This window comes from Hordeum vulgare, chromosome 3H (genome assembly GCF_904849725.1).
Source record: "Hordeum vulgare subsp. vulgare chromosome 3H, MorexV3_pseudomolecules_assembly, whole genome shotgun sequence".
Taxonomy (NCBI): Eukaryota; Viridiplantae; Streptophyta; class Magnoliopsida; order Poales; family Poaceae; genus Hordeum; species Hordeum vulgare.
In genome coordinates this window covers 290,929,641-290,941,602 of record NC_058520.1, presented here as the reverse complement: position 1 = coordinate 290,941,602, position 11,962 = coordinate 290,929,641, and the positions used below count along the sequence as shown (strand labels likewise).

The window sequence follows — 11,962 nt, the reverse complement described above, 5'->3', positions numbered from 1 at the left end:
CACTTCATAACTGGGTGATCATAAAGGTGCTCTATAGGTATCTCCTAAGGTGTCTGTTGGATTGGCGTGGATCGAGACTGGGATTTGTCACTTCATATGACGGAGAGGTATCTCTCGGACCTCTCGGTAATACAACATCACAAGAAGCTTGAAACCAATGTGACTAAGGAGTTAGTTGCAGGATATTATATTATGGAACGAGTAAAGAGACTTCTCGATAACGAGATTAAACTAGGTATGAGATACCACGGCCGAATCTTGGGCAAATAACACACCGACAAACAAAGGGAACTGCATACGGGATTGACTAAATCGTTGACAATGTGGTTCGACCGATAATGATCTTCGTGGAATATGCGGGAACCAATATGGGCATCCAAGTACCGCTATTGTGTATTGGCTGAAGAGGTGTCTCCGTCATGTCTACATGATTCTCAAACCTGCAGGGTCTGCACTATAATATATCTACTTGAGTGAGACATGCATGTAAGATTATGCACAATGCATATCTTATATGCTCATTTGTTTTGCTTGGTTCATGTGTTGAACTTGGTGCACTATCATATGTTGATTTGTCAATTTGATTTATTTTGGACAGGGTCTGCACTATAATATATCTACTTGAGTGAGACATGCATGTAAGATTATGCACAATGCATATCTTATATGCTCATTTGTTTTGCTTGGTTCATGTGTTGAACTTGGTGCGCTATCATATGTTGAATTGTCAATTTGATTTATTTTGGACAACATGAATGATTGGTGAGATTATTGGAAGTATTAACAGTTATGTGTTCATTTGTCCAATTTGTATCTCTTTGGATTTTGATAGGCTTGTGTAGGCATATTTACTATGTGCAAATTCTCATGCCTTATCTATCATATTTTTGATCCAATATATATATGGTAAATCCGTCATATCCTTTAAAGCTAAGATGTGCATGAAATTAAAATTCATATCTATATGCCCATAATTGAGTGGTTTTTGCCCTATATATTATAGTTTGACTAACTACTTCGGACCCAATAAGTTGGGAACCATATTGTACTTAAAAGTGATCTAGTACTTTGGAGAAGCATTGATGTCTTGGCTTATTCATAAAGAAGGTGGTTCCATCACGAGGGTATTAGAGCCAAGAGTACATGACTCAGCCATTACTACTCTATACCAATGCTTTCTCGGTAACAAGTATTTACTTCATGCATGTATAAAAGTAGATTCAACCTTGTGTAGGTTGCATCATAGCACGAAATAGTACTTATTCTATTTTGTGTTTTCCTGCATGTTCTTGAAAACACTCTATTGCAATGTTTAGACAATTGAGTAGAATCATCTAATGGGGATCTACAAAATCATATTCACGGTTCATTCATCCCAAGACATGCCAAATAAGCAACTCATTGCATGTCATTTCCTAAAATGTTCTTCATGTGCAGCTTTTATGAAAATTCCAAAAACACTACAATTGCTTATAGTATTGGTATCTTCGTAGGAATTCATGGTCATGGAATGAGATCAATTTGTGCCATGGACCTTGTGCCATGTGTCTTGCTCTTATGTTAGGATAACATGTGTATGATAGTGGATTCACTTGTGCATACCATGTTCTTATCAATTGTAATTTTTTATGTATGCAAGTTTCGTTGTGGATACATAGTGTCCACTTATAAACTTATGCACATAAGTAAGTTTCCATATTTGCAATATCACTTGATCCTTGCAGGTCACTTGGTTCCTTCCTTATTGATTCATTGGTGGTGTCGGTAAGAGGTTGCGAAGTAAGTGCCTACATGTCTTGCACATAATCTTATGCACTCATGTGTTTGGATGTATTTTGGACCCACACTTATGATAATGATCGATTTGGATATTCACATTCTACCTTGTCCAAAATATTTTGTTTAGATCTTTAAAATGTCTGTCGAATGCTTATTTTCATATCCCATCTATTGCAATCTCTAGATGGTGAGTTCCTCTAATTTCCTGTCATTAAATATGTGCATTTTATATCACTCACATCTTGCAATACGCATACAGTAAGGAGGAACTCATTGTCTTCGAGATTTGTCCCATTTTGGCATTTGTTGCCAATGGGGGAGAAGCTTAGAGGATTTAAGATATCTAAAAATATTGTTTATTGCATGAATTAGTATATATAGAGAAAATAGAGAAAACTCCACCTAGTTCATGTCAACCAATATGTGCAAGAAAATTCATAGTTCGTTCACACATGCATATATTGTGGGGGGAGCGTGCTCTATATATTGTGTAGCATTTTGATGTTAGTACACCGAGTGTGACAAACTCAAGCATCTTTGTGACAGTTGATGCTATCAAGTATTTTGATGTTAGTACACTGAGTGTGATAAACTCAAGTATGTTTGTGACACTTGACGCTATCAAGTATTTTGATGTTAGTACACCGAGTGTGATATTTTGATGTTAGTACATCGAGTGTGATAAACTCAAGTATCTGTGTGACACTTGACGCTATCAAAACCATCCCAAGTACTCAATATATCCTTGGGTAAATTGCATACTTGTGTTAAAATTCATTATATAAATCCTCTTGTTGAGATTGTCATCAACTAACAGAATGGGGGAGATTGAAAGTGCATGCAATTCCCATGTGTGGTTTTGGTAATTGGTGACAATCCTAATGGACTAATGTTTGCATTGAGTTATACATTTGAAGGAATGTTCTATATGCAACACATGAAGAATATTGGATGACTTGAAGTATGCTGGGTCCATGAATATGCAAGAAGGATCTCGAATGAATTCTAAATGAATGTCATATACATATTGTTGTGCATGCATCAAGGATGAGCTCAATGAGTGAATCAAATATGATACGATCAAGATGAATTCCATGTGATGAACTAATGTGATCTGGAGTTCATTGAGAATCTCGTACATTCTCATGCTTTGGCTTATGGTTTAAGCCATGATGGATCAAGATCTTGAGAGAATAATTAATGAGAAGAATTCTACATATGTCTTGAAAATAGGACCATGATGAGCTCATATGTTGTATCATGAAGATGAGCAAGTTATAACCAATATGAGATTCATGGAGAAACTTGATATGGTCTTGGTGAATTGAGATATTGGCAATCATTTCTTAAAGCAATGAATCCTAACAATAAATCAATAGGGCCTTCAAGGCATCAAGATTAATCATGGATCTAAGATAAATGTTGACCAAGATGAAGATCAAGGAGTTAACTCAAAGTTGTACTTCGCACAAGCGCAAATGATGTACCACATGGGATCCTGTGGTATGGTAAGTAATTGTCAACTGCACATTGTGTACTAACCCATACTATGTGTTGTCTATGTCTATAAGCGTTAGGTAATTCTCATGGGCTCGCATTGAGAGAGAGAGAGATTCCAAGTGTCCATGAGATGACGACATCAAGGGTTCATGATCATGTTTGACAAGGACAAGTTCAAGATAACCATTTCTAAGGATTACATGCTTGAAGCTTGTGGATGTTCACTTGGTAGACAAATGAAGATGAATACAAAGCAAGGCTTTCCACATTGTGTATGGGTGAGCTACTTGAAGACTTCATCAATGTCTTGCCTTCATATTGAGCCAAGAAGAAACAATAACATCAAGCTCAAGTCTAAGGCCTGACTCAAATGTATTAGTTCCTTTGACGTTAGTGGTGCAGAGTGATGCTCAGTGAATAAACATATGCACTCAAGTATGGATTATCGGTAGCTAAGTAGTGTAGCTCTTTTACGATTCTTCAATTTTAGGGATCCCGCACTATTAAGAGGGGATCACTGGGTCTTGCAAGAAACTTGCTCAAAACTCTAGGCAATTCCACTCTCTCTATCTTCTTGGTTAATCTGCTCCTGTTCGGTCGTCCGGTGGTTCTCGGACATCCGGACCCCGGATGGCCGACGCCGTCCGGAAACCCAAAGCGAGTCAACAGAGTCAAACCTTCGGACTTCCGGCCCCTCCGGTCATGCGAGAACCGGACGTCCTGGTACGGTAGGAATTCTGTTGCCACCAAACAGATCCAAAATGTCGGACTTTTGACCATTCCGGGCGACCGTGTCCCGGACGGCCGATGCCTTCGGTCGTCCATGCGCTGTTCACTTTTTCACTTGATGCTAACCTAATATCTTCTGTGTCTTCGGACGATTAACGTCCTCCACACAACCATGATTACCTCTCCACCAAACACTGTGGTAATTAGATACCTTCTGCATCTTTCGGACGACCGACCACTGTCGGACGTACGACCCCTCATGGATGTCCGGACGACCGTGAGGTGCCGGACGTCGGGCAACTGCACTGCATAAGTGGCTCCAACGGCCACCTTTGTGCTACCACTATATATAGTCTTCTCCCACCTCGAGTGGGAGGTGCCAAAACACATCCAAAAGATTCTTTCTCACTCTCATTTGCCTACACCAAAAGCTAGATCCCATGTGTATGTGTGAGTGCCTTTGAGGGTTGCTCCAATCAAAAGATAGATCGTATCCCTCTCCTCCTCTCAACCCAAGCTATTTGTGATTTGAGCAAGTTTTGAGTAGTCCTCGTGATCTTGTTACTCTTGGAGGTTGGAGATTCCTAGGAGGTAGGAGTTCTTCGGAGAGGAACCAAACCATTGTGATTACCCCCAGAAAGTTTGTGAGGGTTTGGAAGCCACCTCAAAGGCTTACCACTAGTGGTTGAGAAACACCTTCGTGGTGTTGTCTCAAAGGGAGAATAGGGCGAGCCTTCGTGGCGTTGGTGTGCCTTCATGGTAACATCCACCTCTCTAACAGTGACTAGCTTCCCTCCAAGGAAGTGAACATCGGGATACATCCTCGTCTCCGTGACTTCGGTTATCCCTAACCCTAACTCCTTGCTTGTGGTTTACCTTGGTTACTTGAGTGTACATTAACTACATATTGTTGTCCGCATTATATTGTGTTGGCTATTTCCCTGTAAAGATTAATCAGTCAGGCCTACACTTTACATCCCACAATTCATACTTGCTACTATTGATATATCTTGTGTTTAGTGTGATTTGCTAACTTGTGTCATACACTTACACATCTTGTGATACTTCTCAAGTAAGTTTGTGTAACTTACTTGTGCTTATGAGTAATCTTGTTGTGATTCATCTTGGTAGAACAAGTTGTTGGTGCACGTAGTTGAGCCTAGTATATTTAGGATTTGTGCTTGAAAAGTATCCTCTTAGTTTATTTCTACATTAGGATTAAGCCAAATCCGTAGAAGTTTTTGAAACTCCTATTCACGCCCCTCTAGGCGACATCGTGGTCCTTTCAAGGGGTCCATCGGGGGGTCCACCTACTTTGTGGGCCCACATGGGCTGTAAGGGTGGTGTCGTGGCCAACCTAGACCATGGGCACCAACCCCTAAAGGCGCATGAGGGTGGGGGCAAGAGTCTCAAAGGGAGAAGTCATCCCGGAGGTGCCTTGGAGGAGGGGGACTCCTCCCTTCCTTGTGGAGGGAGGACACCTCTCTAGCCACCGACCCTCCTTGACTATAGGAATCAACTTCTTTGCCATGTGCCATACGGACGACAAAGGGCCACTCCACGGACGACAAAGCCCTTTGCCGTTCGTCGGTCGACGACAAAATTTCTACGATTGCTTTCATCGTAAAGGACCTTCTTTGCCGTCTGCCGGCATGCAGCGGACGACAAAGAGCTTTGCCATTTGTCTGACATGACAAGCAGATGGAAAAGCATTTAGACGGTAGCCGACACGAACCTACTCCGTTAGGTGGCTAACAGAGTATTTGCCGTTTGCCCTTGATGGGGTATTTGCCGTTTGCCGTTTGCCGTCGGGCCGACCTTTGCCGTTTGCCTTATGGGGGATTTTCCATTTGCTTGGTGGCCCTTTGCAGCCTGCCAGGTGGGGGGCTTTGCCGTCTGCCAGGCGGCGGCCCATTACCGCCTGCCGTGGGCTGTAGCAAATGACAAAGTGACCATATAGGTCCGACGGCTGCCCCCAGGCTGTACATGTGGGTGCCATGTGGTGCCTTTGCCGTCCGCTTGCACATGACAAAGGCCTCCGTCGCCGGTTGGCAGACAGCAAAATGCGTGTATTGCCACTGTTTTCTTTGTTTTTAGTTATTTCCCTGCATTTTTAGAATACACATATGATATATATAATTTCAAACATCATATATAGTTCCAAACATCATATGAAGCATAGGCCATGTATCCAACATCATATAAGAGCAAGAAAATAAATAGGCTAGCTTTACATTGTTCATCCATATATACACATAGTTTCAAACATCACAGTGTTAATCCATATATACACATAGTTTCACACTGTCCATCAATACAAATCGAAACAAAAAGTAAACAGTAGCAGTCCATCAATGCTGTATTCCATGAATGCGAGCTTCTGAAGCAAATCAATTCTGCAAAATTATACAAGGAGAAGAAAGTTAGTAGAAGAAGAAGAATAAAACTATAAGGAGAAGAAGAAGAAGAAGAAGAAGACTAGAAGAAGAAGAAGAAGAAGTAGGAGAAGAAGAAAGAGGAGAAGAAGAAGAAGGAGGAGAAGAAGAAGGAGAACAAGAAGAAGAAGGAGAAGAATAAGAAGAAGGAGGAGAAGGAGAAAAATAATTAGGGGAAGAAGAAGAAGGAGAATAAGAAGAAGAAGGAGGAGAAGAAGAAGAAGGAGAAGAAGATGAAGGAGGAGGAGAAGGAGAATAAAAAGGAGGAGAGGAAGGAGAATAAGAAGGAGGAGAAGGATAAGAAGAAGGAGGATAAGAAGAAGAAGAAGAAGGAGAAGATGATTACAATACTTATCTTATTTTGAGCTTATTATGTCATTTTGGAGGAAGATAAGCAAAGTTATGAGCTAACCAAGATTCTTGTGCTATTTTTGACCTAAATAAGCTAATTATGTCATAAATGAACAAAATAAGCTAATTATGTAATTTTGGAGGATAATTAGCTAAGTATGCCTTTCTTGGGGAAAATAAGCTAAGTATGTCGTAGAACACTAGAGAAAACTTACCGTCGTCGTCATCAAGGATGTGAATCACCGGGGTTGCTCGGGGCGGCTTCACTTGGAGATGGTTTCCCTGGAGAAGGGTTGTGCGATGCGGCTCAGGAGTTATTCTGCACCAAAGATATTTTGCAGTGTCTCGTTAGCATGATGACACTCAAATGTTAATACTAGTAACTAATGATCATTGAAATGAAACTCACCGTTCCAACTGCAGAAATTTCCGGCATCTATGGAGGGTCTGACCGTTCTGGAGGCACATAGACTACACATTGGGTTTTGAAGAGTCAGTCATATCAGTTAGTAATGAAACGAACATTACATGCATGATTTGGCTAATGTTAAAAAGAAACTTACCACAAGGAGATCGTACATAGACCGGTTAGCCGCCTCATTCCGTGCCCTATCCTCCTCCAACAACTAAGCCGTGTTCTGATCCGCGGCCCGAGCCGTCTCCGCTGCCACCCGGTACTTCTCCTCTAGAAGCTCGTGAATAACAACCCGAGTTGTTGCTGTCTCTCTCTCTCTGAAGAGCAGCGCGCAACACCACTCCTCGTTAGCATTGTAATCATCGATGGCCACACACACAATGTAATGGATGAAAGTTTTCTGAGTCCGTATAACTAACGTCGATGGCGAGATCGACTGGCCATGGACGAGGCCTTATCTCAGGACAGGAGCTCGTCTGGCGCGCCTTGATCTCGGGGAGAGTGAGAGGACAACGTATTAGCCCATCTCCAATGGCTATCGAGCCATGGGGCCTCCTGCCACCAGATATCAGCACCGACTCTGGATCTAAAGGTTCCTAGCTCAGGTTAAAGTCCTCCCCTTTCCTCGCCTTCCCCTCCTCCTTGTATCTCACGAGCTTGTTATGGGATGAGATGTTGGTGAACTTCTCTGGATGATCGATGTGAGACTCAGAGAATGCCTTGGACTTCTTGTAGGAGGCAGTATGGGCCATGCCATAGAGGTCGTACAACTGTGGCACCTCCGTGTTATTGTGATGCGTCTAAAAGAGAGGAACAAAGTATTAGTAAAGGGCTCAAGCTAGCATGAAGAATGAATTGCGTGAATCATGAAACAAACCACATACCAAGTTCCGTCCGAACTTAAATAAGTTGGCGCTGCCTTAATGGTGTGGCACACCAACCATTTGGGCACGCCGGTCCTTCGCATTGTCGTGGACGGATCACCATTGGCCTGTGCACCACTCATCCACCAACGCCTCCCAACAATCCATCTTACTCGCACACCATCTCGGGGGCACCTATAAGTTAGTTAGGAGAAATTTGAGCGGTACGCCTACGAATCAAATCAAGAAAACTACGTACAAGGCCTTAAGAACATGCAATTACCTTCATGTGCTGCTCCTTCTTTAGATACTTTCCACGGCACGACTTCTTGTCCTTCTTAATACCACGCATGGCGTAGTAGTCTCGAACAGCCTGTTGCCGAGCCTCATGTCGTAAGTTCTATAATAGCCGCTTGCACTCGGCCTCGATAACCTTGGCCGCTGCCTCCTCATATCCCTCCTCACACCTGTAGAAGGTCTGCAATCAAACGAGACAACACTGAATAGTATAATAACTAGCTATATTGTTATATTTAGATTGTGTAAAAGGAGAAATTACCCAAAAGCTGTTGATCACCATCTCGTCCCTCGTGTGGCACAAGACACCATCGATCATATCCTCCGGCAGGGCCTGGGCAGCGTCGTAGTGCTCCGAGGTAAATACTAGTGTAGGAACCTCACCCTCATCGGGGAACATGACAAACCCCAGGAAATTTTCCCAGTAAAGCACACCAAGGACGGTGTTCGTCTTGCAGACTCCAAGGGGGTGATTCCAACCCGTGCAGTATGACAAGGTCAACACATTAGATATTTGAAGAAACTTGAAGGCAAAAGGTAGAAAGAGAGTAAATGCACTTACTTCTGCCCTTCAAGCCTAATCACCGGCCTCTGCTCGCCGGTCGCCGACATGACCATGAGACATGTACTACCACGCTGGTACACGGCGACCCCCTCAACCACCTCGCCCTCACTATCAATACACTCATCCCCGCCACCATCATAATGGCCACCCGACCCCTCGGTCTGATCCGGCCAAGTACCCCATCCGGGCGTGCCTGCATTGTTTGAAGCCTGTGGGGGCGGGGGAATCTCCTGGGACATAGCCCCTGGTACCGGAGTTTCGTGGGATGAAACCTCAAGAACCGGAGTCTCATGGGCCGAATGGCCGTCGACCCAAGGCTCCTGGATCGGAGTCCCCGTAGCCTCCACCTCAAACAGTTCCACCATAGTAGTCCTATGCTTGGGTGAATCAGCTGGGGGTGGTGGCAAGGATGACGTAGCAGTCCGCCTACCTCTCCCACGGCCACGTCCTGTACCGTTCGCCTTCTTCCCTGCCCGGCCTCCTCTCCCGGTGGGCAATGACAGCGACGAAGAAGCACCAGCGGGTGTCCCTAGACTGTGTGCCAAGACTCTACGAAGAGATAGGGGTGGAATGGAAGTACCCCTCGTGCTGGCCGCCGATGAAGAAGTACCCGCCGTGCGATCTGGACCCACGCCCACCATCTTTCAACACCTGCCATGATAAAGAGTAAAAGAAATTAGTACAAAAAAAATTGAATACCTGACATGAGTAATAATATGTACATATATAATTTAAGTTGGGATGCATATAAACTAATAATATTCTGGATCAATAAATGCATCATCATCATCACTATCACGCGTGTCTTCATGAATGACGTGCTCATCGGGTTCACCGGCATCAACTTGTGGAAGGCTTTCTGTAATCAGTCAAGCATTGATAGGTCATCTGCAATAGTAACCTCTTCTAGTTTGAGCTCTGCTGGTTCCGGCTCAGGGGTGAAATCGGATTCACTGTTGCTATCTACTTCCATGTTCTTGGGTGAAGTACAGTGGTTCTTGAAACAATTCTTGGGAATACGTGTTTCTTGGAAGAATTCTCCATCATATGTGTTTGGGTTAACTAGTAAAAGTGCCCGTGCGTTGCACCAGGTTAGATTGTCGATATGTGGATCATGAATTTTGTATTTGTAAAGTCCCGCGCTCACCCTCCGTCGGCATCTACTTCAGCCCCGCACTGCGATGCCCAGTGCTAGTAGAGATGCAAACATATGCACTTTCATTCAAATGGAGTGAAACTCCATACAGATTGGTCATATGCTTACCAGAAGGCCATCATTAAAACTTTACTTATTTAACCTCTGCAAAAAATATGAAGCAATTGTGAATATCAACCAAAGAAACACCATTATGATAGTGATGACCACTTAGTCGGTCTTGAAGAATATTTTCCAGTTCGTCCTAGAAACATATGGTCTGAGTTATCCAACAAATATTTAATAGCAAGAAGCATGTGAACACCTATGTGCCCAATCTCATTGTACAATCCCACTTGCAGTAGTCCTGCCCCATCATGTTTATTAATCGATCACCAAGGCAAGGCAAGGCATGGCAATCTGACCTTCTACAACTTGGAGGGCTTGGGGAAGATGTCTGGCGTGAACTTCTGCGCGGCGCTGATGCTCCCCTTGATCTTCAGCTTACCCATCATTCTCATTGAACATGATCGATGGGGAATCTGAGCCCAGGAAAAATATGAGCGGCATGGGTAGTATGAGGTACATCAGAACTGCAAAAAATGTCATGCATCATTTGCATGATACTTGTTTAAAATTATCAGATAAATGTTTGGAAGTTCCTCTAACCTGTTAACATTGCCCACCAGTTGTTATAAAGAGCACATGCCTGAAGAAGATAGAGTTGCAGAGATTTAGGCAACATCGAGAAAAGGATTAAAAAAACTGACGCTGAGATGTTAAATTCCAAGCTTACCGAAATCTGCAATACAATTCCTCCAGAGACTAATATTGCCAGGGTGGCAAGTCTTCCACTATGCAAACATGTCCTCATACCGCGTGACAGTGCCATCGTTCCCTTTGATGTTCTTCAGATAAAGGTACTATAACGAGTAAAAGGCGGACAATGAAAACCATTGTGGGCATAGTTGAGTTAAAAAATAGTGTGATCATGAACAACCGACGGCTCCGCATGACCGAATCACAATCATTTGACTTGTTAGTGAGTATGCATAAACAAACTATCTTCTGGATACTATTAAGGATGCTCTAAACCTGTCTAAATACACAGCGTCACAATCCATATTTTCATTGTGCCTCGGACTAATATCAGGGTCTGATGAAAACACACTCTCCCCTGATGCAACCACTAATATCCTTGTTCCAAAGCCCCTAGAGTCAAATGTAATGCTTGATGTCAGTTATGTGGCTTGTGGTGTGAAGCATGCGGCACTTATCACAAGACATGTAGAGGTATTTACATGGCAAGAAGAATGCAGTGGGCGGCTTGGTCATGGGGTGTACCAAAGCCCCTAGAGTCAAATGTAATGCTTGATGTCAGTTATGTGGCTTGTGGTGTGAAGCATGCTGCACTTATCACAAGATAGGCAGAGGTATTTACATGGGGAGAAGAATGCAGTGGGCGGCTTGGTCAGGGGGCTGGTACAAGCATTTTTCAACCACGTCTACTTGAGTCATCGTCAACCTGCAATGTTGAAATAATGGCGTGTGGTGAATTCCATACTTGTGCTGTTACAACAACATGTGACCTTTACACCTGGGGAGATGGTACCCACAATGCCGGCCTCCTTGGTCATGGTAGTACTGTGAGTCACTGGATACCCAAAAGGGTTTCAGGTCCACTGGAAGGCCTTCAGGTGTCGATTGTTTCTTGTGGAACATGGCATACAACTTTGATAACTACTTCTGGACTATTGTACACATTCGGCGATGGCACATTTGGCGCCTTAGGTCATGGGAATCGAGAAACTATCTCGTATCCAAAGGAAGCGGAGTCTTTGAAGGGTTTGAGGACAATTTCTGTTTTATGTCTTATGAAATGCTTATGAATTC

At 43.3% G+C, this 11,962-nt stretch overlaps 1 protein-coding gene across 1 annotated transcript; it reads right to left on the bottom strand.

Moving 5' to 3' along the window:
- Window positions 1-9,578: 9,578 nt before the first annotated feature.
- On the bottom strand, window positions 9,579-10,961 carry LOC123441707 (vacuolar protein sorting-associated protein 55 homolog). Its single transcript, XM_045117990.1, has 4 exons — window positions 10,866-10,961; window positions 10,739-10,778; window positions 10,578-10,662; window positions 9,579-9,585 (listed from the first exon to the last, which is right to left on the bottom strand). The coding sequence occupies exons 1-4, from the start codon at window positions 10,959-10,961 to the stop codon at window positions 9,579-9,581; spliced, it is 228 nt and encodes a 75-aa protein (XP_044973925.1).
- Window positions 10,962-11,962: the final 1,001 nt, after the last annotated feature.